Source organism: Rosa chinensis, chromosome 6, assembly GCF_002994745.2.
Source record: "Rosa chinensis cultivar Old Blush chromosome 6, RchiOBHm-V2, whole genome shotgun sequence".
NCBI classification, from domain to species: domain Eukaryota; kingdom Viridiplantae; phylum Streptophyta; class Magnoliopsida; order Rosales; family Rosaceae; genus Rosa; species Rosa chinensis.
In genome coordinates, this window is record NC_037093.1 from 6,954,382 (window position 1) to 6,979,205 (window position 24,824).

The following is a 24,824-nucleotide window of genomic DNA, read 5'->3' on the forward strand; positions in this document are numbered from 1 at the left end:
TCTGGCGGGCATATCGCGCCCGACGGCAATTGACCAATCGCCCTTCAGCTCGGCGTTTGGTCAAATATCTGCGGGGTTACATGATATGTTCGAGGCGGCGTCTAAGCAGCCCCGGATTGAGGAAGAGCTCAGGGGGGAGATCGGAGGTCTCCAGAGGGAGCTGGCGGAGGCCAAGGAGAGATTGGCAGAGGCCGAGCAGGGGCTGGCCAAGGCGGAGTGTGACTATGCAGACGCTCGCGGCAAGCTTAATGCGGCCATAAGGCGGGACCTGGAGAGGAATGAACGCGTCTCCCAGTTGGAGCAGGAGATCGCATTGCTGCAGGAGCGGATAGCCGCTAAAGATAAGAAGCTCATCATTGTGCAGCGGGAGTCTGCCGCCAGACTGGGTGAGATGCAGCGGCTGGACGGGGAGGTCAACCGCCTGAAAAATGAACAGAGTTCTTCTGCAGCCGCCGCCGTTGAAGCGTTCAAGATGTCGGCGGAGTATAAAAAGACATTGACCGAAGCGGCGAAGTCTGGGGCCCGGGCAAATATAGACATGTTGACGCGGAAGGGCGCCATTGACTTTGTAAAGGCGTCACAGCCCGACGTGCCGGTGGTCGAGGGTGTCCCGCCGGAGACAGAAGTCGTGCCTCCCACTGCGGCAGGTACCCATTCGGGCAGCGGGGAAAGTGGCTCCCATCCGCCGGAAAGGTCCCGGCAGACTCCCCAGCAGACCCCGTCGGAGGTGTCACGTGCCGGATTTCTGGAGGCACACACCCGGGCGGATGGTACAATGGAGACTCCCAGTCCGACAGCTCGAGGGTCCGATCAGGCGAGCCGATCGGTCGTGCCGCCGCCAGTTGAAGCCGGAGAAGCCGAAGACAACCGCTGAAGCCAGCTGAGACTTCCATAGGGTTTTTTTTTTTTTTTTTTTTTTTACACTGTAATAATGAACTATTTTGGGTGGGGAGTCCCAGCCCTGAAATGAAATTTCAGAGTTTGACGTTTGTCATGATGTGTTTGTACCGCTAGAGTTTTGACGTAGAGATTTTTCTTTTGCCAAGCAATGAAACATTAAAGGAATTAAAATTGGTCCAAGTGCACCACGTAGCGGACGTGGTCCGCTGACGATTCCTGGCGTTGCCAGTTGCCCTCAGTGCTAGACTTGGTAACAATGGTTTGAATAATTCCTCGTTTCATTGATAGCTGACTGATCAGCGTTTACAAAAGAGGGGTAGTACCCGTTGGGTAGCTTCCCTTAGCTAAATATTGAACAAAAATTTAGCTAAGTCAAGATGCTCTTGGGTAGCGGCATGACTATTTGTAATAATACCGAAGGTGTTCGATATTCCAAGGGTGGGTCGTTGTGACGCCGTCCTTGTCCATTAAGTAGAAGGTGCCCGGGCTAACGACTTCCACAATTTTGTATGGACCTTCCCAAGTTGGGCGAAGCTTTGTTGGCGGTGGAATGACTTCCTTCATTACCCAGTCCCCCAGTTGGAGGTTCCGGGCCTTGACTCTGGCGTTGTAGAAACGCGATACCCGCTGCTTGTTTTGCAGGTTGCATAGGTGGGCCCTGTGTCGCTTTTCCTCCAGGAGGTCCTTGTCCAGGTTGATGCCGTCAGTGTTGGTCTCTGGGCGGTAGCCCTCGACTCTGGCGGTAGGTTGAGAGACCTCAATGGGCAGGACAGCCTCCGTTCCGAACATCATGCAGAAGGGAGTTTCACCTGTTGCGGAAGTTGGGGTTGTTCTGATGGCCCATAGAACTTCCGGGAGTTTCTCCGCCCATAGACCCTTTGCTTTGTCGAGTTTTTTCTTCAGCAGCCTTTTGATTATCTTGTTTGCTGCTTCGACCTGACCGTTGGTCTGGGGGTGGGCGACAGATGCAAAACTCATCTTAGTACCCAAGTTGGCGGTGAAAGAGATGAGCTCCTTGTTGTTGAATTGTGTGCCGTTGTCGGTGATTATCGTGTGTGGGACACCGTAACGGCAGTAGATGTTCTTCCAGAGGAAGTGAATTACCTTGGCGGTAGTTATTGCTGTTAGTGGTTCCGCCTCTATCCACTTGCTGTCGTAGTCGATAGCCACTATAATGTACTTGAACTGGCCCTTGGCGGTTTGAAATTTTCCCATCAGATCCAGGCCCCAAGTTGAGTGGATCCATGGGGCGACGATGACCGATAGTGGTTCCGCCGGTGCATGCGGGATGTCAGCAAATTGTTGGCACTTGTGGCATGATCTTGCTACCTGGCGGGCATCGTCGCCGAGAGTAGGCCAAAAATAGCCTTGTCGCATTGTGCGATTGGCTAAGGATCTGGCGCCCGAATGGTTTCCGCATTCTCCGCTATGAATTGCTGCCAGAACGACCTTTCCCTCCTCTGGGGTTAGGCAGCGGAGGTTGGGATGGGTGAATCCCTGGCGGTACAGCTTGCCGTTCTGGATGTTGTAGCGGGTTGCCCTCCGCTGGAGTTGTCGCGCCTTAACCTTGTCGTCCGGCAATGTGCCGTTGCGCTTGTACTCAATGACTTCGTCCATCCAGCTGGTATTGACCTCAATGTTGAAGATCTCCGCCAGGGTTTTTGTGATACTTGGCTTGTCAAGACATTCCACTCTTGTGTCCGCTGGACTCTGATGTGGCTGGGCGGTTGCTAGCCTTGCCAGTGAATCAGCCTTGGCGTTCTTTTCCCTGGGGATTTGTGTGATGTTATGAAATTTGAATTTCTTGAGGAGTGTCTTAACGTACCCCAAGTATGCCGCTAACTGTTGGTCCTTGGCCTGGAAGCTGTCATTGACCTGATTAATGACCAACTGGGAATCACTAAAGATGTTGACGCTGTCAGCCCCTGAATCGATGGCGAGGAGTAGGCCGGCAATGAGTGCTTCGTATTCCGCCATGTTGTTGGAGGCTTTGAAGTTGAATTTTAGTGCGTATTCCACATTCAGCCCCCCAGGGCCTGTGAGGATGACTCCTGCGCCGCTGGCCTTGGCGCTGGCGGAGCCGTCCACATGCAGGTTCCAATCTGATTGTAGGGGAGCTGGCTCCTTAGCGGTGACCATTTCCGTCCCGGGCTCATTCTCCGTGCTGGGACTGGGCTGGCGCTCAGTGAGCTCGGCGATGAAGTCCGCTACCGCCTGACCCTTCATGGCGGTTCTTGGCTTGTAGTCTATGTCAAATTCACTGAGCTCGATGGCCCACTTGCTGAGGCGCCCTGAATGTTCAGGGTTCTGCATTACCTGTCTCAGTGGTTGATTGGTCAGCACGTGGATTGTGTGCGCTTGAAAATACTGGCGGAGGCGCCTGGCGGCAACGATGAGTGCAAGAGCTAGCTGTTCTAAGGGTGGATACCTTGTTTCTGCCCCGTTCATGCCCCTGCCGGCGTAGAAAACTGGGAGCTCGTCCTGTCCCTCCCGCCGGACAATGGCGCAACTCACCGCTGATACCGATACCGCTAGGTATATGAACAGTGTCTCTCCTTGCACAGGGATAGAGAGTAGTGGGACTGCCGCCAGGTAATCCTTCAAGCCCTGAAACGCCGCCTGACACTCTGGGTTCCAGTTGATGACTTTCTTGTGAGTTGTTTTGAGGAGTTTGAAAAATGGGGCACACCTGTCAGTGAGCCTGGAGATGAATCGAGAGAGGGCGGTTAACTTGCCTTGGAGGCATTGGACGTGTACCTTATACTCAGGGTCTGCCAGGTCGAGTATGGCCTGCACCTTGTCCGGGTTAGCCTCGATGCCTCGTTCACTGACGATATAACCCAGAAATTTGCTGGCGGTGACGCCAAAGAAGCATTTTTCTGGGTTGAGGCGCATGCCATAGGCCAGGAGGATGGTAACTATGATCTTGAGGTTTGCCACGTGTCCGCTGGCTTTTATACTCTTGACCAACATGTCGTCCACGTAGACCTCGATTATCTTGCCCAAATGTTCAGCGAACATAGCATTCATCAGCCGCTGATAAGTTGCTCCGGCGTTCTTCAGACCGAAAGGCATAACATTGTAGCAATAGAGGCCCTTGTCGGTGGTGAAGGTGGTACACTCCTGATCGCTGGGATGCATCTTGATCTGATTGTAGCCGGAGAAAGCGTCCATCATGCTGAGGAGTTCAAGCCCGGCGGTTGCGTCAACCAGCTGATCAATGCGTGGGAGAGGGAAACTGTCCTTTGGGCACGCCTTGTTGAGATTTTTGAAGTCGACACACATCCGCCACTTGCCGCTAGGCTTCTTGACCATGACCAGGTTGGAGATCCATTGGGGATAGATTACCTGGCGGATGAATCCAATGCCCTGGAGTTTGGCGACCTCTTCTCCTATGGCGCGGTATTTCTCCTCGTCGAAGGCCCTTCGCCTCTGCTTGATGGGATGGAAGGATGGCTTAATGGTTAGTTTGTGTGTGATGATTTCGGGAGAGATACCTGGCATGTCCGCATATGACCATGCGAAAACGGCGGCGTTGTCCCGCAGGAATTGAGTGAGTTCTGCGGCTACTTCTGGGTCTAGCTGAGCTCCTATGCGGACTGTCCGCTCTGGGTGCTCGTCAGAGATGCTGATGACCTTCAACGATGTTTCAGGATTGACCGGTTCCTTCCTTACGTATTTCTCCTCCTCATCCCTAGGATCCTCGAAGATATCCGGTGGCGGTGCCTGATTTCCTACCGTTAGGATTTCGTGGCGGCGGGTTGACCGCGCAATGGTGGTAGAGTAGCATTCTCGTGCCAGTTGCTGACTTCCCCTGACACAGCCTGTGCCGTTGGGTGTGGGGAACTTCATGAGAAGCATGTATCCGGCGATGATGCATTTGAGCTTGTTGAGTGCCGGCCGTCCTATGATGGCGTTATACGAACTGAAACAGTCCACAATTATAAATTCGGTATGTACCTCCGCCATACATGGACTGGAGCCGATGGTTAACCGCATGTAGTCAGAGCCCAGCGGCTGAGTGATATCGCCGGAGAAGCTAAGCAACGGCTCATGGTCTTGTAGTAGTTTCTTGTTCCGCTTAAGGTTGTTGTAACAACCGCTGAATATGACATTGACAGCAGATCCGCTATCCACCAAGATTCTTCCTACTGACCATCTGTCGAGAATGGCATCGATCAGGAATGGGTCGTCATGGGGTAGATGCACTCCTCGCTCCTCCTCCTCTGAGAAGGTGATGGGCTCCCAACCAGACTTTGGGAGTTTGGTGGATCTCTCGTAGCGGATGTTACAGACTTCCTTTGGGTGATTGGCGCGTGCGTAACGCTTTCTTGCCCTGTGAGACATGTTGGTGATTGGAGCCCCGTCGTCGATGGCGTTGATGCGGCCCAGTGGCTCAATGTTGGCAATCACAGGTGGCGGTTGGCGCACCTTGAATTGATCCATCTTGCCGTCCCGGTATAGGGTCTCAATGGTTGTTTTGAGAGCGTTGCAACTGTTGGTATTGTGACCGCTGTCCTCGTGGTACTTGCACCACATGCCGGTGTTTCTTGGCTTACCCTTTTTGGGGAATCTCGGCGAGGGTGGCGGTGGTATCTGATCCTTGCACTGATTGTAAATCTCCTCGTACGAGGCTGTGAGGACGGTGAACACTGCATACCGCTGAGAGGATTCCGTCTGCTTGCTGCGATTGTCCCCCTGGGATTGGCGGTTGCCCTTGTAGTGGTTGTCTTTCTGCCTCTTGCTTTGGTAACCGCCCTGCTGCCACTCCCTCTTCTTGTCAGCTGGCGGTGCAGTGGGGGCTTTGCTGGCGGTCTCTTGATGGCTGGAGGAGGGTTGAGATGACTTTGTTGGTGTTGCTGGTGGCGGTGGGGTTTCTCCATATGTGATAAACTCTGCCTGGGCATGAATGACCGCCTCACTCATAAGGTGATCATACGCCGCATTTGGATGATTGTAGTTGAGGTGATATAGGAATGGTCCCTTGAGGAGTCCCTGCTTGAAAGCCGCCGAAGCCATTGTTTTATCGAGATCGCGGCACTGAGATGCTGCCGCTCGCCATCTTGTGACGAATGCCTTCAATGATTCGTCCCCTCCCTGTCTGACGCCAAACAACTGGCTCGTGTTGTGATGACCGGCGGACAACAAGATGAATCGAGAGAGGAAAGCATGAGATAATGCGTGGAATGAGTCGATGGACCCTGGCGGACACTCGAAAAACCAACTCATTGCCTCACTATCCAGCGTTTCGCTGAACAAGTGGCACAGGGTGGCGTCATCAAATCCCTTGTTGTTGGTGACCTTCTTGAACGTGTCCATGTGGACGAAGGGATCGGTCTTACCGCTATAATGTGACATTGTTCTAGTCCTCCCGGGAATGGGTAGATTACCCTCAGTCCTTGTTCTAGTCCTCGAGTGGTGGGTGCGCAGCGATGACTCCGCCTCCTGCTCCGGCAGTTGTGGGATAGGGGGTGGTCCCATTCCTACCAGCTCAGGTGGGCTTAGCGGTACCTGCATTTGCACGATGGGTCCTATACCAGCGGTAGGCCGGCTGTGTCTGGTGCTGTGTGACTGCTCACTTCGTGCAGGGTTGGCGTTTGCGTCCAGCGTTCGCCTTAGTTCGTCGAAACGTGTCATCAGCGTGGCCACTTGGTTTTGGGCCTCCGCCTTCTCCTTGCGTTCCTGCTCGCGCTCTCTGTTTGCTTTGTGGAGGTCCGCCAGCGCCAATTCATACAAGGCGGTGAGGTCCTGACCTGGGGGACGGCTGCTGCTTGGATTTGTTTCACCGCCTGGGTTGACCGGGGTGTTGAATAGTGCGCGGTTGATGCTTACCGCTGGGCGGGCGGGTTGGGGAACGGCGGACTGGTCTGCCTGCTCCCCGATATTTCCCCCGCTACCGTTAGTCATGGTAACTGTGATGGGATGACCTTCCGTTCAAGGATTCCCACAGACGGCGCCAATGTTAATGTCTAAAAGTCTAGCGGTAGCTGGACCTTAGTTAACGCTGATCCGGCAGGCGGATCGATACCTTTGTTGTGAATGGTTCCCGTTACCTGTCAAATAAAATACAATGGGCGTCAGAGGGAGACCGCGCCGGGCGGTCTTCAACTCTCCGATGCCTAAGTTAGTCAATGTATTTATGTTGACAAAGTAACAGTAGGTAAGTATTGAATGCGTAATAAATGAGGAGAGAGGAGAGGACCTTTTATAGGTGAGGAAGAGGATGATCTTCTCCTTGTTTTCGATGTGGGACTGATGGTGCTTCAGTTCCCAGTTTCAGTAGCTTCTGATGCCATCTTGACACGGCGCGTGGCGGCGCGTCGGCGGTGCTTTGGGGTTGATCCGGGGCTCAGGCGGTAACCCGGCTAACTGTCTTTACGTCAGTCACTCATATGGTGGGCGTTGGTACCCCCGGTGGTACCATGAGCGTGGCTCATTATAGCTAATTATGCTTGCAAATGGACATGCATGTACAAAGAGCACAATACGTCATTCACTCTTCTAGATCAAACATGTAGACATCATACCTCCCCCTGATGTCAAGGTCTACCCCTGACTTCTACAATTATGGGAGTTCGGATAACTTTTTTAATCCGATGCTCTTCACATGTTTCTCGAAGGTAGATTTAGGTAACAACTTGGTAAACAAGTCCGCTACATTATCCTCTGAATGGATTTGATTCACTTCAATATTTAGAAGTGTTTGTTGTTGCTGATTGTAAAAGAATTTAGACGATATATGCTTGGTGTTGTCGCCCTTGATGAAACCTAACTTCATTTGCTCAATACAAGCTGAATTATCTTCATAAATGCATGTACGTTCATATGTGGTAAACTTCAAACCACAAGTTCCTCGAATGTGTCTAACTACAGACCTTAGCCATATGCATTCTCGCACGGCCGATAATATCTGCATGATTTGAGGAAGTAGCAACAAGGGTCTGCTTTATAGACCTCCAAGATATCGCAGTGCTTCCCATGGTAAAGACATAATCCGTTTGGGAGCAACTTTTGTGAGGGTCAGAGAGATACCCTGCATCAGCAAAACCCATCAAGACATTGTTGTCATTTTGATGGAAGGGAGGAGGAGCACGGAAGGTGGCGTTTTGCCTTGTGGAGTTCGATCCCACACTTCCGTTATTTCTTTTCTCTCTGTAGGGATAGAACAAGCCCATATCAATCGTACCTCTCAAGTATCGAAAGATTGTCTTTATGCCAATCCAATAGCGGCGTGTTGACGCAGAACTGTGTCGAGCTAACAAGTTCACTGCGAATGAGATGTCTAGTCTTGTGCATTGAGCTAAGTACAATAATGCGCCTATTGCACTTAGATAGGGCACTTCAGCCTCTAATAAGTCTTTGTCCTCATCCCTTGGACGAAACGGACATTTTTCAGGCTCAAGACTACGACCGATCATGGGAGTACTCACAGGCTTTGCTTGATCTTCATTAAAGCACCTTAATAATTTTTGAGTATATGTTGACTGATGGATCATAATCCCATCACTACGGTGCTCGAGTTCTAGTCTGTGGCAAAACCGTGTTTTCCCAAGATCTTTCATCTCAAATTCAGATTTTAAGTACTTAGCAGTTTCCTTTAACTCATCTAGAGTTCCAATTAGGTTCATGTCATCGACATAAACTGCTACAATTGCAAATCTGGAACTTGTCCTCTTTATAAACACGCATGGGCATATTTCATTGTTGACATATCCCTTCCCAATCAAGTAGTCACTTAGACGGTTATACCACATCAGTCCGGATTGAATCAATCCATATAGTGAGCGTCTTAATCTTATTGAAAACGCGCTCCGTGGTTTAGAGCCACTTGACTTGGGTAATTGAAGTCCATCTAGAACCTTCATATATATATCTCTGAATCTAGATCTCCATAGAGATATGCTGTAACCACATCCATAAGCTGCATGTCAAGTTTTTCAGAAACTACCAAACTGACAAGGTAGCGGAATGTTATAACGTCCATTATGGGAGAATATGTCTCCTCGTAGTCGATTCCAGGGCGTTGTGGGAAACCTTGCGCCACAAGGCGGGCTTTGTATCTAACAACATCATTTTTCTCATTACGCTTTCTAACAAAGACCCATTTATGGCCAACAGGCTTTATACTTGAGGGTGTCAGCTTTATAGGCCAAAATACCTGTCTCTTTGTTAGTGAATCCAATTCAACCTGGATCGCATCTTTCCATTTAGGCTAGTCTGCTCTTCGTTGACATTCTTCAACGGAGCGAGGTTCGATATCATTGTGTTCTATAATTCCTTGAGCAATAGAATATGAAAACACATCATCAAGGATAATAGAATCTAAATTCAACGTCACATGTACACTAATGTAATTCATGGAGATCTCCCTATTCCCTGGAATTGGTTCTAACATTGCAGTGTCCCCCAATGATGTCTCTTAGACATAACCATAATCAAGAATATCTTCATGAGACGGGTTATTTATGTCGATGATTAATGGATCTTTCTGTGCCAAACTCGTTTTCTTTCTCGGGTGAGAATCCATCGAACCTTTGGGCCTCCCACGTATCCTTGCTGGGACCCCGGCCTGAGCCACATTGCCATCACTATTAGTGGTGGCGGCGCCATGCCCAATACCCCTAGGGGTGGAGCCATGTCCATGATTTTTAGGGACATCAATCCTTGCAGGCACGTTTGCAGCAGGTATATGTGATCTTGTCACTTTAGCGATATCAAAAAATGCATCAGGCATAGAGTCTGCTACGTTCTGAAGATCGAGAATTCTCCGCACTTCAATTTCGGACTGTGCGGTTCAGGGATCAAGATGAGACAAAGTGGGGACAGACCATGACAATTCCTATCGTTCTTGTTGAACATTATTGTTCCTATCTCCCCCTAACGACGGGAAGACTGTCTCATCAAAGTGACAATCTGCAAATCTAGCGGTAAATAGATCGCCTGTCAAGGGTTCTAAGTAGCGGATAATGGTTGGAGAGTCATATCCAACATAAATGCCTAATCATCTTTGAGGACCCATTTTGGTGCGCTGTGGCGGCGCAATTGGCACATAAACTGTACACCCAAATATGCGTAAGTGTGAGACATCAGGCTCATATCCAGTAACCATCTGGGACGCAGAAAAGGGTTGAGTGGCAGTAGGCCTTAGACGAATGAGCACAGCAGCATGCAATATTGCATAGCCCCAAGCAGAAACAGGGAGATTGGTGCGCATAACCAATGCTCTAGCGACCATTTGAAGTCTTTTAATGGCAGCTTCTGCAAGACCATTTTCGGTGTGAACATGAGGAATAGGGTGTTCAACCTCAATCCCAATGGACATGCAATAGTCATCAAACGTTTTTGATGTAAACTCTCCAGCATTGTCAAAACGAATTGACTTAATGGGATGATCAGGGTGGTGAGCCCTTAATTTAATGATTTGTGCTAGGGGTTTAGCAAATATAGCATTTCTTGTGGACAATAACATTACATGTGACCATCATGTCGATGCATCAACCAACACCATAAAATATCTAAATGGTCCGCAAGTTGGTTGAATAGGTCCACAAATATCACCTTGGATTCTGTGTAAGAATGAAATATTTTCCTTAGTGTCCTTTACATAGGATGGTCTCGATCCTAATTTTGCTAAAGAGCAGGCTATGCAAAACGAAAGATGGGCTTTAGAAGCAATCAGGGAAGTATCCGGTTGAGCCACGAAGTAACAATTGACTTTAGAAGTACAAAAAGGAACCAAGGAGGTATTGGTGGCGTCAATACCACTTTTGGACCGCAGGGGGTAGGCGGCGCCAGCCCTACCTTGGATCAAATTTTGGTTCTAACTTCTCTTCATTTTGAAAAATGGATGTCCGTGTGAGGTCTTTAATATACGGATCATCATATCATGACCTGGGTGTCCCAAACGGTCATGTCAAAGCCTATATGTGTTAGAATCCCATAAGTCATCTCTCATGACATGGTTGGATTCAATAATTCGAATAGTGGTTGCATACAACCCACTAGAGCGACACATAAGTTTCTCTAATACTCGTTTATGTCCGTAGTCATTAGAGGTGATGCAAAGGAACTCTTGTCCATTCTCACAATGTGTTTCCACATGAAAACCATTGGCTCTTATATCTTTAAAACTCAATAGGGATCTTCCAGCCCTAAGAGCATATAGAGCTTCGGTGACATTAATACTTGTGCCATTTGGCAACATAAATTGAGCTGGTCCTCGACCATGAATCAATTGTGATGGTCCAGCCATCGTAGTCACAGAAGATCGACTAGGCGTCATCCATAGAAATAGTTGTCTATATCGCAATATAGTATGTGTGGTGCCACTATCAATAAGGCATTCCAACTCTCTAGGAAACATACTGAAAAATAATAAAGTTCGGAATTAAAACATGTCCATGACATCGAATAATAATACGATACTTTATTAATAAAGATAGCCAATGATTACATCAAAGGTCCCAAAAAGTCTAATCCAAAATAAAATCAAACTAAGACACATTGTAGTCATTCTATCCGTTTGGTAACTCCAATCAAATATGACCAGGAAAGTAGAGAGAGATGTTGGTGGAGTGAGGCTTTCTTAAGTACCATTAATCTCAATGACTTTCCTAGACATCATATTTCATTGGGTGCACCACCAGTGGCGGATCCAGGATCCGAAAATGGTCTAGACTAATTATAAGTGCACAAAAATTTGATTCCACCAACCCCAAATTAAACAAACAAAAGCTCAATAGAACATGTCGATATGCATAGTAAAACACAAGAGTATTCCCAAAAACTCAATTTTACATAGAACAGGCAAGAATCGACGTATCAAACAATCAACAATATCAAATCCTCAATTCTTTTCTTAATTCGGTTTAATTTTCAAAATCAAACACGAGCCCAAGTTATACTAACAACAAGTCAAGAACAACTAATATCAAGTAATCAACATTAAAGATGATATAGAAAACTACCAGCTACTACTGCAAAGAGTATTAGTTTCATAAACTATTCATTTAGAAAACATCAAAGATGTTGTATCCTAATAGCTGATTAGATTGGGTTAAACATTATCACAAGGAAAATAAAAAATATTGGGTTCATTGATTTCATTCAAAGAGACAATCCCAAAATCAACACAAAGCAATGCGGTCAATGCCATCTATAAGAGAGGAGGTAAATACTACTGACCTGAAGCGAATGAACTAACCAAAACCAATGCTAAATCATACATTTCATTCCAGCTCAGAACCACTATCCAAAGGTAAGAATGCATAATCAACAAACCCATTAAACCAAAAAACCAATCAAGAGAGAAATCAAAGAATTGATCAGAAAAGAAAAGAAATGCCCCGCTGAGTTGCCGTTTGGAGCAAATCAGAAAACAAAGCCTGTAAGATTGGATGAGGAAAGCCAGAGAAGATGACTGCAATGAAAGGAACTGCAGGAAGAAGAACTAGACTCGTGGGCTCGAGAAGAACTGGCTGCTGTGCCGTTGTGCTGCCTGTGCGTCTAGGAGGAGAGGAACTGGTTGCAGTCTTGCAGATAAGATTTTTTTTTCTTTTTTTCTTTGGGCTACTATGAGCTGATGGTAAATATACCTATACTTGAGACTTTTTAGGCTCAAATCTCGTCTAGGCTATAGCCCAAATAGCCTTCCACATAGATACGCCACTGTGCACCACATAAGAAAGAGTTTAATACAATTGTCATTTATTGACCAAAGCATATTGCCATTACAAAAATTCTTGGAAAATAAAAGGACTATTCTAATCAAAGTCTGCAGCATCCTTGTCCACTTCATCTTCAGCTTTGAAGTCCTCTATGGTGAGATTGACATCTCCACCATCTTCTTCTTCTTCTTTTGTAAGGTACACTTCTTGCTCCCTCAGGTCCTTATATGCCCTGTATCTTGAAGCTAGTTGCTCGCTTGCCTTGCATTGCTTGAACCAATGCTCACTTGATCCACATCGATGACACATGTCATTGTGGTTGCCTCCCTTTAATTGAGGTGCACGTTGTGGGCGTTCCCTAGGAGGGTTGGCGCCACCACCACGACCCATGGCGCCTCCACCACGAGCCATGGCGCTACCACGACTACCAGGGATACCACGACCACCTCTCCCACGTGTGGCATTCCCACCACGTGTATTCGCACCAAACCTGCGGTTTCCTTCCTTGTTAGGGTGGTTATATGGACCCATACGTCCCTCATATCCCTTATTCTTAGGGTTCCGCTCCTTGCGCCCTCTTTTGGGTGCATTATAATTTGCCTTATGAACGCTCTTAGTTCTAATGGGCCTTGAATTATAATTCCTCACGAGTATGTTATCATGTTTCTCAGCTACATATATGAGATTGATAAGCTGATGAAACCTCGTGATCTGTCCAGCATTGACTTCAGTGCGGTATTGCTTTGATACCACAATGGCTGAAACAGGGAAGGTGGAGAGAGTTTTCTCAATTAGCTCTTGCTCTGTGACATGTTGTCCACAAAACCTCAACATGGACTGTAGGCGAAGAGCTTCTGAATTATATTCAGCAACAGCCTTGAAATCAGTAAAGCGCAGATTGTTGCATTGAACCTTCAAGTCAGGGAGGAGGGAATCTTGGACATTGCCAAAGCACTCTTCTAGCGCTACCCATAGCTCTCTTGCATCCTTGATCGACATATACTCCAATCTGAGTGCCTTGTCCATATGGCGTCGCATGGGTGAGCTCGAGATTCTAATGTACTTCCGCTCGTCACTAAACCTTGGCCTAAAGTCTCAAGTACTATTAAAGATCCCTTATGGGACCAAATATATGTATGTATTTCTTTTTTCCTTTTGTTATGGTATTTTTTTTTATCTTATTACACATTTTGGTGATATTTTACCAACACATTTTGTGTGCAGGTAACTATTGAATGGAAACCTGAAGATCTTCCTCGTCTACCTCTCATAAAGCATAATATAATGGAAAGAGTTACTAAATATTGGAGAAGCTACAAGAACAGACTTAAGAAAGCTCATTATGATCCCAAAATAGGCACACCAGGACGTTGAGTGTGTGGGAATAAAAATGTCAACGCAGCTGAATGGCGCGAAATGGTGAAATATTGGGATACTGAAAAGACAACAGTAAGTCCTTCTCTTTGCAAGTTTTTTTCTGTTTTGTTGTGTAAATTTATTATGATGTTATTTGCTTTTCTAAATAATAGGTATGATTAATTTCAGTTTACCCCCCTGAGGTTTAGGGGTGTCATCATTTCACCCCCTGTACTTTCAATTTTGAATTTTTACCTCCTAAACTTTCCAATTTCAATCAGCCGTGTCCAATTTCTACTATTCCGTCTTAATTGGACGTTAAGTTTGACTTTTGAGGGCTAAAATGGTCATTTCAACATAAAAAAATTAAGAAATTAAAAAAATTAAAAAAATTTCTGTTTTTTAGTTTTTTTTAGTTTTTTTTTTTTTTTTTTTTTCTGTTTCTTCGTTTTATTTATTTATTTATTATTTTTTATATTATTTTGTCTTCAACCTATACACCACAAGTTATAATAGGTTTATAAAAACAAAAAAATACTCTAGGTAGTTGAAAGCCGCTCGCTGGTCTACGATATTTGTGACATATCTCCGATAAAGTGAAGAATTTAAGATATATCCCCAATAAAGTGAAGAAATATCTGTAAAAAAATAATTTTACACTTTATCTGTAAATAAATATCTGTAAAAAATGATTTTACACAAATATTTCTTCACTTTATTGGAGATATATAGATATTTACAGATAAAGTGTAAAATCATTTTTTACAGATATTTCTTCACTTTATTGGGGATATATCATAAAATTCTTCAATTTATTGGAGATATATCACAAATATCGTAGACCAAAAATGATTTTACATAGATATTTCTTCACTTTATTGGGGATATATAGATATTTATTTACAGATAAAGTGTAAAATTATTTTTTACAAATATTTCTTCACTTTATTGGGGATATATCCTAAAATTCTTCACTTTATCAGAGATATATCACAAATATCGTAGACCAGCGAGCGGCTTTCAACCACCTAGAGTATTTTTTTTTGTTTTTATAAACCTATTATAACTTGTGGTGTATAGGTTGAAGAAAAAGAAAAAAGAAAAAAAAAACAGAAAGAATATTTTTTTTATTTTTTTATTTTTTTTTATGTTGAAATGACCATTTTAGCCTTCAAAAGTCAAACTTAACATCCAATTTGGACGGAATAGTAGAAATTGGACACGACTGATTGAAATTGGAAAGTTTAGGGGGTAAAAATTCAAAATTGAAAGTAGAGGGGGTGAAATGATGACACCCCCAAACTTCAGGGGGGTAAACTGAAATTAATCCTAATAGGTAATTGCTGAGAAGAATTCTGCAAATCGAAAAGAACAAAAATACAATCACACTTTTGGCACCAAGACTTATGCACGCAGTCGAGCAGAATATGTAAGTAAATAATATTGTTGCTCTAGAAAATCTAAAGCTTAACTTAATAGATTAAATGTTGATAGCATATGCTAGTGAACAGTTGCATGATAAAATGACCAATTTTGCATCAAATAATAAGGCTGCAGGATGGTTCCATGTTACTGTGCATTTGTAAAAAATCAATTATCATCAATTTTGCTCTAAGGAGGGTAGGTAAATTTGAGAAAGATAGCATTTGGACAAGGAGGGTAGGTCTAGAGTGTTGCACGGCCGCATAAAGATTATGTAAATTAGTCTTTCACCTCAACTAATAAATGTGCTAAGTAAGCCTAGAGTGCTCAAATTCACCAAGAACCAGCAACCACTAGATTGCAATATATTTTAATACATCAAATGCCTTTTGGTCTAAGTTCCTTGTGTCTATCTTCTATAAAATGTGGTTTTAATTGTATTCTGGCTCATGATTTGGAATGAGCATTTTTTGTTATGATATGTTTGAATATTTTCTGAAATATATTATTTACATGCTATTATATTCCTTTATTGTTTGAAATGATGGCATCAGACTTGATTAGATATTATTTCCCTTCTGCTTTGCATGTTTAGCTCAAGAAGCATGGTCATGAGCCCGATCCTATTCAGTTTTTTTATGATAAGCATACACGGAATGACAAAGAAAAAACCTGGATTGATGAAGTTGCTGAGCGGACACATGTGAGCTTTGTTTATATATTTCATAATCTGTTGCACACTAAATATAACCAGCCCATAATAAGTTAAGTATTTTCTCTCATAGGCTGGTATGCAAGAGAAGTTGGCAGAAATTGTAGCAGTTGAAGGTAATGAGACTACAGAGATGTGAGAAAGAGCATATGTTGCAGTGATGGGACCTAAGAAACGTCACAGAGTTCGTGGTTATGGACTAGGTGTAATACCTGATATGGTGCCTTATCTTCAAATTGATGGTAGCTCATCATCACACAGATCACATGGAAGACATTATGCTCACTTGCAGTCACAATTTATGGAGTTAGAGTCCAAGTACCAACAACAACAACAACAAGCACAGGTGCAGCAAGTTCAAACTCAGGAACAACTCTTGCAAACCTAACAAGAATTGGCAATGTTAAAGCAAATGATACAATCCCAGCAATCTACTCCACCTTCGCAACAATCTTCTCAACCTTTGCAGCAACCATCCTTCCAGATGCCTTCTTATCCTCCTCAAATGTACTGGCCTCAACCGCAGATCTATCCTCAAATGCCTTATCAGCCTCAACATGCTTATCCTACCACTGGACTAACTGGATTGCTTATGGGAGATACAAGTGTCCAAGAAACTGATTTGTTGAACCAGCTTAGAGCTTCATCTAATCAAAGCTCTCGTGGATCTGAGCAATAGACTTTTATTATTTCCCTTATTGATAATTAGATGCTAATTGATAGGTATTTGACTAGATGAATTTGTGACTTTTTTAGTAACAAGTATTTTGTAGACTTGATTTTAAGTTGCATCAGTACAGATTTGTTGAACAGGAAATAAATTTATATTATATTTTGTTGCCCAGAAAAAATTTATATATATAATTTATATATGTCGCTAGTTATAGATGGATTCACTGTTTCTTTCCAATGCCAATCGAATTGGTGTACTGGTGGTTAATAATAGATGGATTCTATTATTAGTAATATCAAATATTCTAATAAAAAATATATTAAATAAAATATTTCTTCTGTCTCTAAAAGTAATAGAGACACCTTAAATTGTCATTGGCAGTTATTGTCCATGTGGCAGTGAATAAGTAATAGAGACAGAACTTTTTATCTAAGTGTCTCTAATAGGTTTTAGAGACGCAACCTATAGGGACGAAAGTCTAATTTGTCACTCCTTCTATTAGAGACAAATTTAAGTATATTTTAGTCACTAATATATTTCTAGAGATGTTTTGTGGCTGTCTCTAAAGCCTATATTTGGTGTAATGTGTTCGCACGAACACACGATCTGGGTTAGGTGCCTGGATTATGGGTAATATTCCCTTTGAAGTGAGGTGGTTCTCAACATCGGTTACCCAACTGTGGTAATCTGAGCCTGTTGAGTCATGCATGGGAAAGTCGAGTCTAGGTTCATTCGACATCCTGAAAATAAGAAGAGAAGATATATTAGTTTCGGAGCTAAACTTCCACGAAAACTAAAATAATAAGATTTTCAAGCTATGCTACCAAGAAAACAATTTCCAAGAATCTCTTTTGGATTAGACCAAACAATAATGTTTTAATATGGTCACAATTTGATGCTAACGGACGCTCTTAGTCCGAGCATTATGAACACTCTTAGTTTATACGAACACTCTTAGTTCGTTAAGCGTGAATCCCCACAATTCCGCTTTATTAAATAATCGAACCCATGTTCATATATTGAAAACCCTACAGAAAATAAAGGAATTTAAAAGACAAGAAAGCAGGAACTTTAATCTTTAAAACTTACTTGTTGAAATTCGGAGCAGATTCGCTTCTGAACAGCTCCCACTTCGAATAGTGTATATATCTCAAAACGACTCCAATAGGGCTGAAATTTGGAGGTCAGATAGAAGAGGCAGAGACGAACAACTTTGATGAAGAAAGGATTTTGATCTGAGGTCCGGATCAAGATGTTTCAGGGTGTGCAAACAGGCTGATCTGCACAGGAACAAGCGTGCTGCTGTGCTGAAGGGGCAGTAGGAGTGCGGCGATGCTGCAAAGGCAGTAGGAGGCACACAGGTGCTCTAGGGCTGCAGGAGCAGAGCACGGTATGGCTAGCAAGGGCTAGGAGCTTACTGCAGTTTTTGGTGAAAGAAATTTCGGGTGTTAGAGTTTTTTTTCCTGGCTAGAGCTTGGGTCAGAGTATCGTGCTGATAACGTGTTGTAGAGAATTGGAAAAATGTATTGTATTCATCTCACTATGAGGTTTATATAGGGTTACATCATGTATACAAAAGGCAATACATAATAGCTATACTAATCAATCGCACATTACAAGTATGTCAATCGCATACATTACGAGTCTGTTAATCGCATACATTAAGCAATACATATTGCATGAATAGTCATTATTATTCACAACAATGATTAACCAAAAATAAAAAAGAAATTAAAATATTTAAGGGGACCCACCAGATGGCCCACCACAATGACAAACTCATTGTAGCCCACGAAAGCATATAAACATGACTACATCAAACCATTGCAACAGACCTACAGAGCACTGACCCATTTAAAAGTGGTTGTAATGTGGCAATGGGTCATAGACACACACATATGTGGCCTTTGGCCCAAAATTGTCACCAATAGTGCATGTGGCTATTGCCCGAAATTGTAGTGGTGTTTCCATGATTCTCCATCATTTCTTGGCATGATAAGGAACACATAATAAATATATATAAATAAACACAAAGGTTAAGCAAAAGTACACGATTAGGAAAATAATGGAATTGGATTAGTCAACATTAAATTGGACTTTAGAACAAGTAATTTTCATGTTTTAGGGCACAAATATCTATATGAATTATGATTCAACAAAAATATCTAAGATGAAAGCATATTAAATTAGATTGAAAGTACTTTAGATACAAAATATCTAGCTTAATTTGAGTCGAGCAAACAGTAATGCAAGTGGCTGCAAAATATCTTTCACCGCAGCATGTTTCGCGACAGTGAACAGACTCAACCTTCGCAAACAGACTTAGTTATTCCGCGAACTGCTATTCGCGAACACTACTTCTCAGCAAACTCGAGACTTACTTTTCCCCGCAGTGACGTCATCCTCGAGAACACACTTTTAGCGAACATTCGCGACGAACTTACTTCGCGAACTTTTCCCCGCAGTGACTTTCTCTCGCTCGCACTCATCTCGCGAACACACTTTAGCAAACATTCGCGGATGGAGCAGGAAAGCATTAATTCTATCACTTGATAGTAATGCATATAGTTGCATACAATACATTTGGTGATATGGACATCAATTTAGTTTTAAAGTTATTGCCTGATTAATATATGAATTACAACCACTTCCATACACTTAACATTAGGTGCAGCACTGCTTAATTCCAAACTCAACCTAGCCACCTGGGAAGAAGTAGAGCAATAATACAAATTTCCAATTCATAGAGATATATGTTATGGGGAGCCCTTCTAATATGGACCTCTATTTTAGGAATTTTAACTAGGTAGAAGGCCCGTGCGGTGCTGCGGGTATACTATTGATATGGTTAAATTTTACATCAAAACTACGTTCTAGATATATAGATATATCACATTGAAACACATTGTTTTATATTATAGATATATCACATTGAAACTACATTATAGGCAGATGTTAAAGGCTACTAATGCTAACCAAAAATCTGGTGCCTTTTCCAGATTATAAATCTGGTATTTAGCTAGATTTCCAAAAATATGCATGCTAACCAAGTAGTTGTTTATGTACATTGTGCCAAAAATAGTTAGGCTTGGCCAAAACATGTGAAGATGGATAGCTATTTACATTAGGTCTTCAGACATGTGAAGACCGGTAGCTATTTACATCAGGTCTTCAGATGAGTCTCGAAATGAGTCTTCAAGTGAATCTGTGAGGATGTCATTCCTGTAGTAAATGAAAATAACATTATTATTGTATATGTTAAATTTCTCGAAATGAGTCTTCAAGTGAATCTGTGAGGATGTCATTCCTGTAGTAAATGAAAATAACATTATTATTGTATATGTTAAATTTTGTGATTTGTGTAAACATTACAGGTGAAAGTAATTGTGCTTACATTTTGAGATTTTTGGTTGGATATGTTTTGGAAAGTTGTTTGTCAGACTCAGACGATTGATTGTTCCTTTTTTTTTTTGTTGCAACTTTGTCGGGTGTTGAGCTTGAGGGCTGGATGTTGTCGGCTGTTGAGCTAGAGGGCTGAATTCTCTGAGTTGGATTTAGTCCACGAATATCTTCATGTATTCCCTTGACAATAACATTTTGTGCAGTGCCTATTTCAAGTTCCAGCAGTTTGATTTGGCCCTCTATTCGGAGAATTTCTGGTGGTAGTATATTTGGTTGAGGATGAGGTCCTCACATGTCGTACCAAATAGTTCCTCCGCTTGTTTCCCCTTTATGATAGCTGATGCCTCATCAGTTATCAATGCAGTTACTATGAATCTGCAAAAAGAGAAAAAAGAAAAGAAAAAAAATTTGCATTAGGGTTAGTAACTCAAGCTAGACAATTGGAAAGCAAAATCAAAATATAGTAATCGCACGAATTGGCTCAATTGTACTTGAACTTTTTCATTTGTACATCTTCTTTTTTAGGGTATAAACTTTCTTTTCATCCCTTATGGTTTATTTGTGGTTAGCAGTCATAAGTATTCCATGAAAGATGAAATCTGCACCTTTATTAACTTGGAATTTTTATTTTGAAAGTTTAGTTGAGCAATGAATTAGTTATGTTGATAGTCAAGCAGAATGAAAGTTAGTACGTTACCTGTAAAGAGGTTGCTGCATATCATGTTCTGTACAGATTAGTAATTGGCTTTGTGGCTTTTTCCTCATTTCCTTGAAGCATTTTGGGCAAGCTAAATAGAACCACCTTTCTTCTGGCACAAATTTGCCTATCTTCGCTGTGCAATTTACCGGTATATTCTGTAATGTACAGTAGAAACAAAATATCAGAATGACATCGTATTTGTGTATAGGTGAAGTGAGAATAATTATTTTGTTGTTCAGTAATTAGGAGTGTAAATTGTTTACCTTATAGTTGTTTGGATCACAGATGTTTAAATCTGAGACAGACATCTGTTTGACAGCCTGTAATTCTGCCGGAGTCCTTGGTTGTTTGGGTTGGCTTGATAAAATGTGTGCAGCATGATGAGGTTCGCCAAAGCTGTGTTTAAATACGAAACTAATTAGTTTTGTAGAGATCTTAGAGAAAGAAATTTCATTTCAAGTGATAGAGTACAGATGAAATATAAAATGAAATGGAACAGGTTTCAAACTTGCGAAGATAATAAATTTTGTGCAAAGATGAGAAATTGTATGCTTACTAATGTTTGTAGTCCTCAGCCTCTTTGATATCTGGATTCAGGAAAAAGAAGGTGTTCCCTGTGTTTGATAGTGCAATTTTGTCTGCAATATGAAAGTAGTTGAAGTGAGGATGCTGTCTGTTTTCAAATTATATTCTTATTGCATGTTTGAAGTTAGGATTACATACTTGGATACTTGGTAACCTTAAGGCTTGTAAAAACCGCAAGTGCAGGTGGAGGCGTTGTCCTAATACCATCAACATTAACTGTGCGTGCAACGTCTCCCCACAAAGTGACTTGTACATCTTCTTTTCTGTAATTGTAATTTCAATTAGATACGTTTAATATAATTTCAGTAGATGTTATGGATATGAAATAGCGTCAGAAAATATGCATGTAATTTTGTTTTTTGGTTGGAAGTTGCTGTGTTACCGTATATTCTGCATGTAGATGTGAGTTAGATGTTATGGATATGAAATAGCGTCAGAAAATATGCATGTAATTTTGTTTTTTGGTTGGAAGTTGCTGTGTTACCGTATATTCTGCATGTAGATGTCACATACTCACATCGCAACGTGATTCGGTTGTCAGATGTCAGCTTCTCTTCAGGAGGTTGAATCATTTTGATTCTGCCGAAAATGTCTGTTTTTTTTTTTTTAAATGAATTCACTTATTTAGCATGCTGAATGTAGCTGTTTCAAAAGTATTCTAATACTCAAAAAGTTTAATGGTCAGCAGTTACCTGAGAGGTTTCGTTCTTTGAACGGCTGGCAAGAAGACTGTAGTCGATCAAGTAGAAGTGATGTAGTGGAATAGAGGCTGGTAATTCTGGAATGTGCTTAATAATGGTCTTGCCAGTGAAATGGATTTGTGCAGGGTGTGGTACTATTTTGTAGCTTGGCTGGCTGTAGCTTGTAAAGAAGCGGCTGATTTCATATATATTTCCTTGAACAATGTTGGATGCGAGTAGTTCGCAGTTCCCTTGTCTTATGAATCCGTGGATTGCATCATTCTAATTGTAAAATATAAAAATTTAATGTTCTTCTTGCTTAATTTAGTAATCAGAAATGAAGTAGGGTATTAAGTATCTGACCATTTCATCCACCAATATAAATTGGAGGCCTTCATTTTTTTCCACAGGTTTGTATTTTTTTGATTCCCAACGCCTGCATACACGGACTCTGATCTGGATGTTATTTTGGCAGGGCTCAATGTCACGAATTCGGACAGTGCGTATTGCCATGAGTTCCTGCACACAGTTGGTTTAAATGTCAGTATTTGGTATCCATGTTTATATGAGTTTTGTTAGCTTCATGGAAAATTTAATGACATATAGATTGCTTTTGATGCTCATAATAGTTACAAAAATATAAGTATGTTGCTGAATTATATAGGTTGTTTTTTTTTTTGGATTCTGTTTTCTACTCATATGCAAAAGGAAATGACATTGGGCAAACTGATTAAATGAAATATATGAAGTCCCAGTATATATTATTATAAAAAACTCATAGCACTATGATTGCTTCAATGTTACTTCACTTTACATGCAGGAAGTAAATAGATATCTACTTTGTGGTTGCCTAACGAACTCAGCAAGATGATTATATCAGTGTAATCAGTGAGCCTTATTGATATGGAAGCTTAGTGAGCGTTATTGAATTCAGCAAGAGTGAGCCTTATTAATTTTGTGTTCAGAAAATCAGAAAATTGAAAATAAGAAAGAAGGCTAAATGGTCAAAAACAATACTCTATAGAATGAAATTTATATAATGACATTATTGCAGATCTTTTGTCTATGTATACATGTAATTGTTAGGTGTTCTTATAGTCTAATGCGTCGTTCTAGCAACAAAAAGTGAACTCATACGCAATTAACTTCTCATTTTGCAACTGATTGTCTCTTTTCGCTTCATGGATCTGAGTCAGTATTTCTCTATTGACATGCACACAAATAGCCATGAACTCAGAAAAGCAAGCAATACTCAGTTTTGAAAAGACACACTGCAAGAAGAAGCAATACCTTTATTGGGCTTGATGATTTTCTCTCTTTCTCTTCTCCAATTAGAAGGCTCCAGAAGCAAGAAAGAAGAGATTCTAGACAGAATACAGATCGAAGTAATTACTATGAGAGATACTAAAACATAAGAAGATATTATTTTAATTGAATTGAATTGCCTTTAGGCCCAAAAGCAAGATTGAAGACACACTGCACCAAACGAAAATAATATTAGGCTGTACATATTGAATGCTGTAGAGACAGGTCTATGGAAATTCAACCACCTTAACAATGAGTTTTGAAAGGTTCTACTCAAGACAACCAAATCTCATTTTTAAGGTGGTTGAATTTGCATATATCTGTCCTAAATCGTTGCATATTATGGGTTTATATATTGAGTGTCGTCGAGACAGCTATATGGAAATTCAACCACTTGAACAATGAGTTATCAAAGACTTAATTGAAAAAGTAATAGAGTTGAAGTGAAAGTCATTGTCCAAGTGATTGAATTTGCATATACCTGTGATAAATCATTGAAAGATTCTGTTGAAGCTAAATTGCGGGAAAAAACTTAAACCTCTAGCTTAAATTAATGGATACAAATTGACATAGAAAGCAAATAGAAAGGAATATACAGATGAATTGTATAAGAAGTGGAAATGGTGACAATCAAACATGCAGCAGGCCAGATGGCTCTATGCATGCGAGTAGCTGCTCAAAATAAGAGTACAGGAAGAAGAAGTGTGATTACCTTTCTTGGTATGAGCTCTGTCGCGTCTCTGTTTCTGGCTGAGAGCTGAATTGAGCGGTTTACTTTGGAAGCGTTTGTTAAAGGTCATACGTGTAGGGTGATTGAGTTATACGTGTAAGAGCTGGTGAAGGTGCTGCAGATACGTGTAAGCACTGGTGAACGTTGTGGTGATACGTGTAAGGAACTTTGTTTGTTTTAAACTGCAATTTTTTTTTTGGCTATTCGGAAATTCTATCCATGTGTATAACTAAAAGAAATCACCACTCTCTGGCTCTCTCTCACAGCAAAGAAAAGAGACGCAAGAGGTCGATAATTTGGCGGTGGCTCCGTAGATCAACAGCTAGACTGTGTAATCTTGTTGGTGCCACAAAAATTGAACAGCTGGAGGGACAGTTTCGTAAAAGACCAAGCAAGAGAGGGGTAGAATGGTCGCGTCACTATTCATTTTGTTTGTCCTCTTGCTGTTTGCGCTTTAGTATAGTTACTAGAAATAGCACCCCGCGCGTTGCCGCGAGACTCGAAATTTAGCAGAAACAGAGGTGCAATGAGAAATTAGAGGAATCTCAGAAGTATATGAACCTACAAAGTAAGCAACTACAGCCATAAGTAGAGAAACATAAAATTTCATTGCAAAGTATAAGAAAACTTGTTATTGTTTCTTTCTATGCATAAAATTGTAAAGTACAAATCAAACTGAAAAACACAAATCTA

General features: G+C 42.1%; 1 protein-coding gene across 4 annotated transcripts; it reads right to left on the bottom strand.

Annotated features, from left to right (window-relative positions):
• Window positions 1-19,735: 19,735 nt before the first annotated feature.
• On the bottom strand, window positions 19,736-24,190 carry LOC121050170. 4 transcript variants are annotated; one of them, XR_005802242.1, is made up of 10 exons: window positions 24,114-24,190; window positions 23,387-23,460; window positions 22,109-22,615; window positions 21,901-22,008; window positions 21,555-21,679; window positions 21,388-21,469; window positions 21,095-21,227; window positions 20,829-20,986; window positions 20,124-20,506; window positions 19,736-20,036 (listed from the first exon to the last, which is right to left on the bottom strand). XR_005802242.1 is itself a non-coding variant. In XM_040509496.1 (10 exons), exons 5-10 carry the CDS (start codon window positions 21,912-21,914, stop codon window positions 20,371-20,373), a joined length of 648 nt encoding a protein of 215 aa, XP_040365430.1. In that variant the 5' UTR covers window positions 21,915-22,008; window positions 22,109-22,378; window positions 22,460-22,615; window positions 23,387-23,460; window positions 24,114-24,190; the 3' UTR covers window positions 20,062-20,370. The 4 variants fall into 4 exon arrangements, 2 of the variants coding, with proteins under 2 accessions (XP_040365430.1, XP_040365429.1); XR_005802243.1 differs by having other exon boundaries at window positions 19,738-19,951; XM_040509496.1 differs by lacking the exon at window positions 19,736-20,036 and having other exon boundaries at window positions 20,062-20,506; window positions 22,109-22,378; window positions 22,460-22,615.
• Window positions 24,191-24,824: the final 634 nt, after the last annotated feature.

Excerpts from the sequence above, each read along its gene's own strand:
- LOC121050170 (XM_040509496.1), bottom strand. Across the intron at positions 21,470-21,554 it reads TAAGGTTACCAAGTATCCAA|ACAAAATTGCACTATCAAAC; the intron begins GTATGTAATCCT and ends TTCATATTGCAG. Across the intron at positions 21,228-21,387 it reads GCTGAGGACTACAAACATTA|CTTTGGCGAACCTCATCATG; the intron begins GTAAGCATACAA and ends ATTTAAACACAG.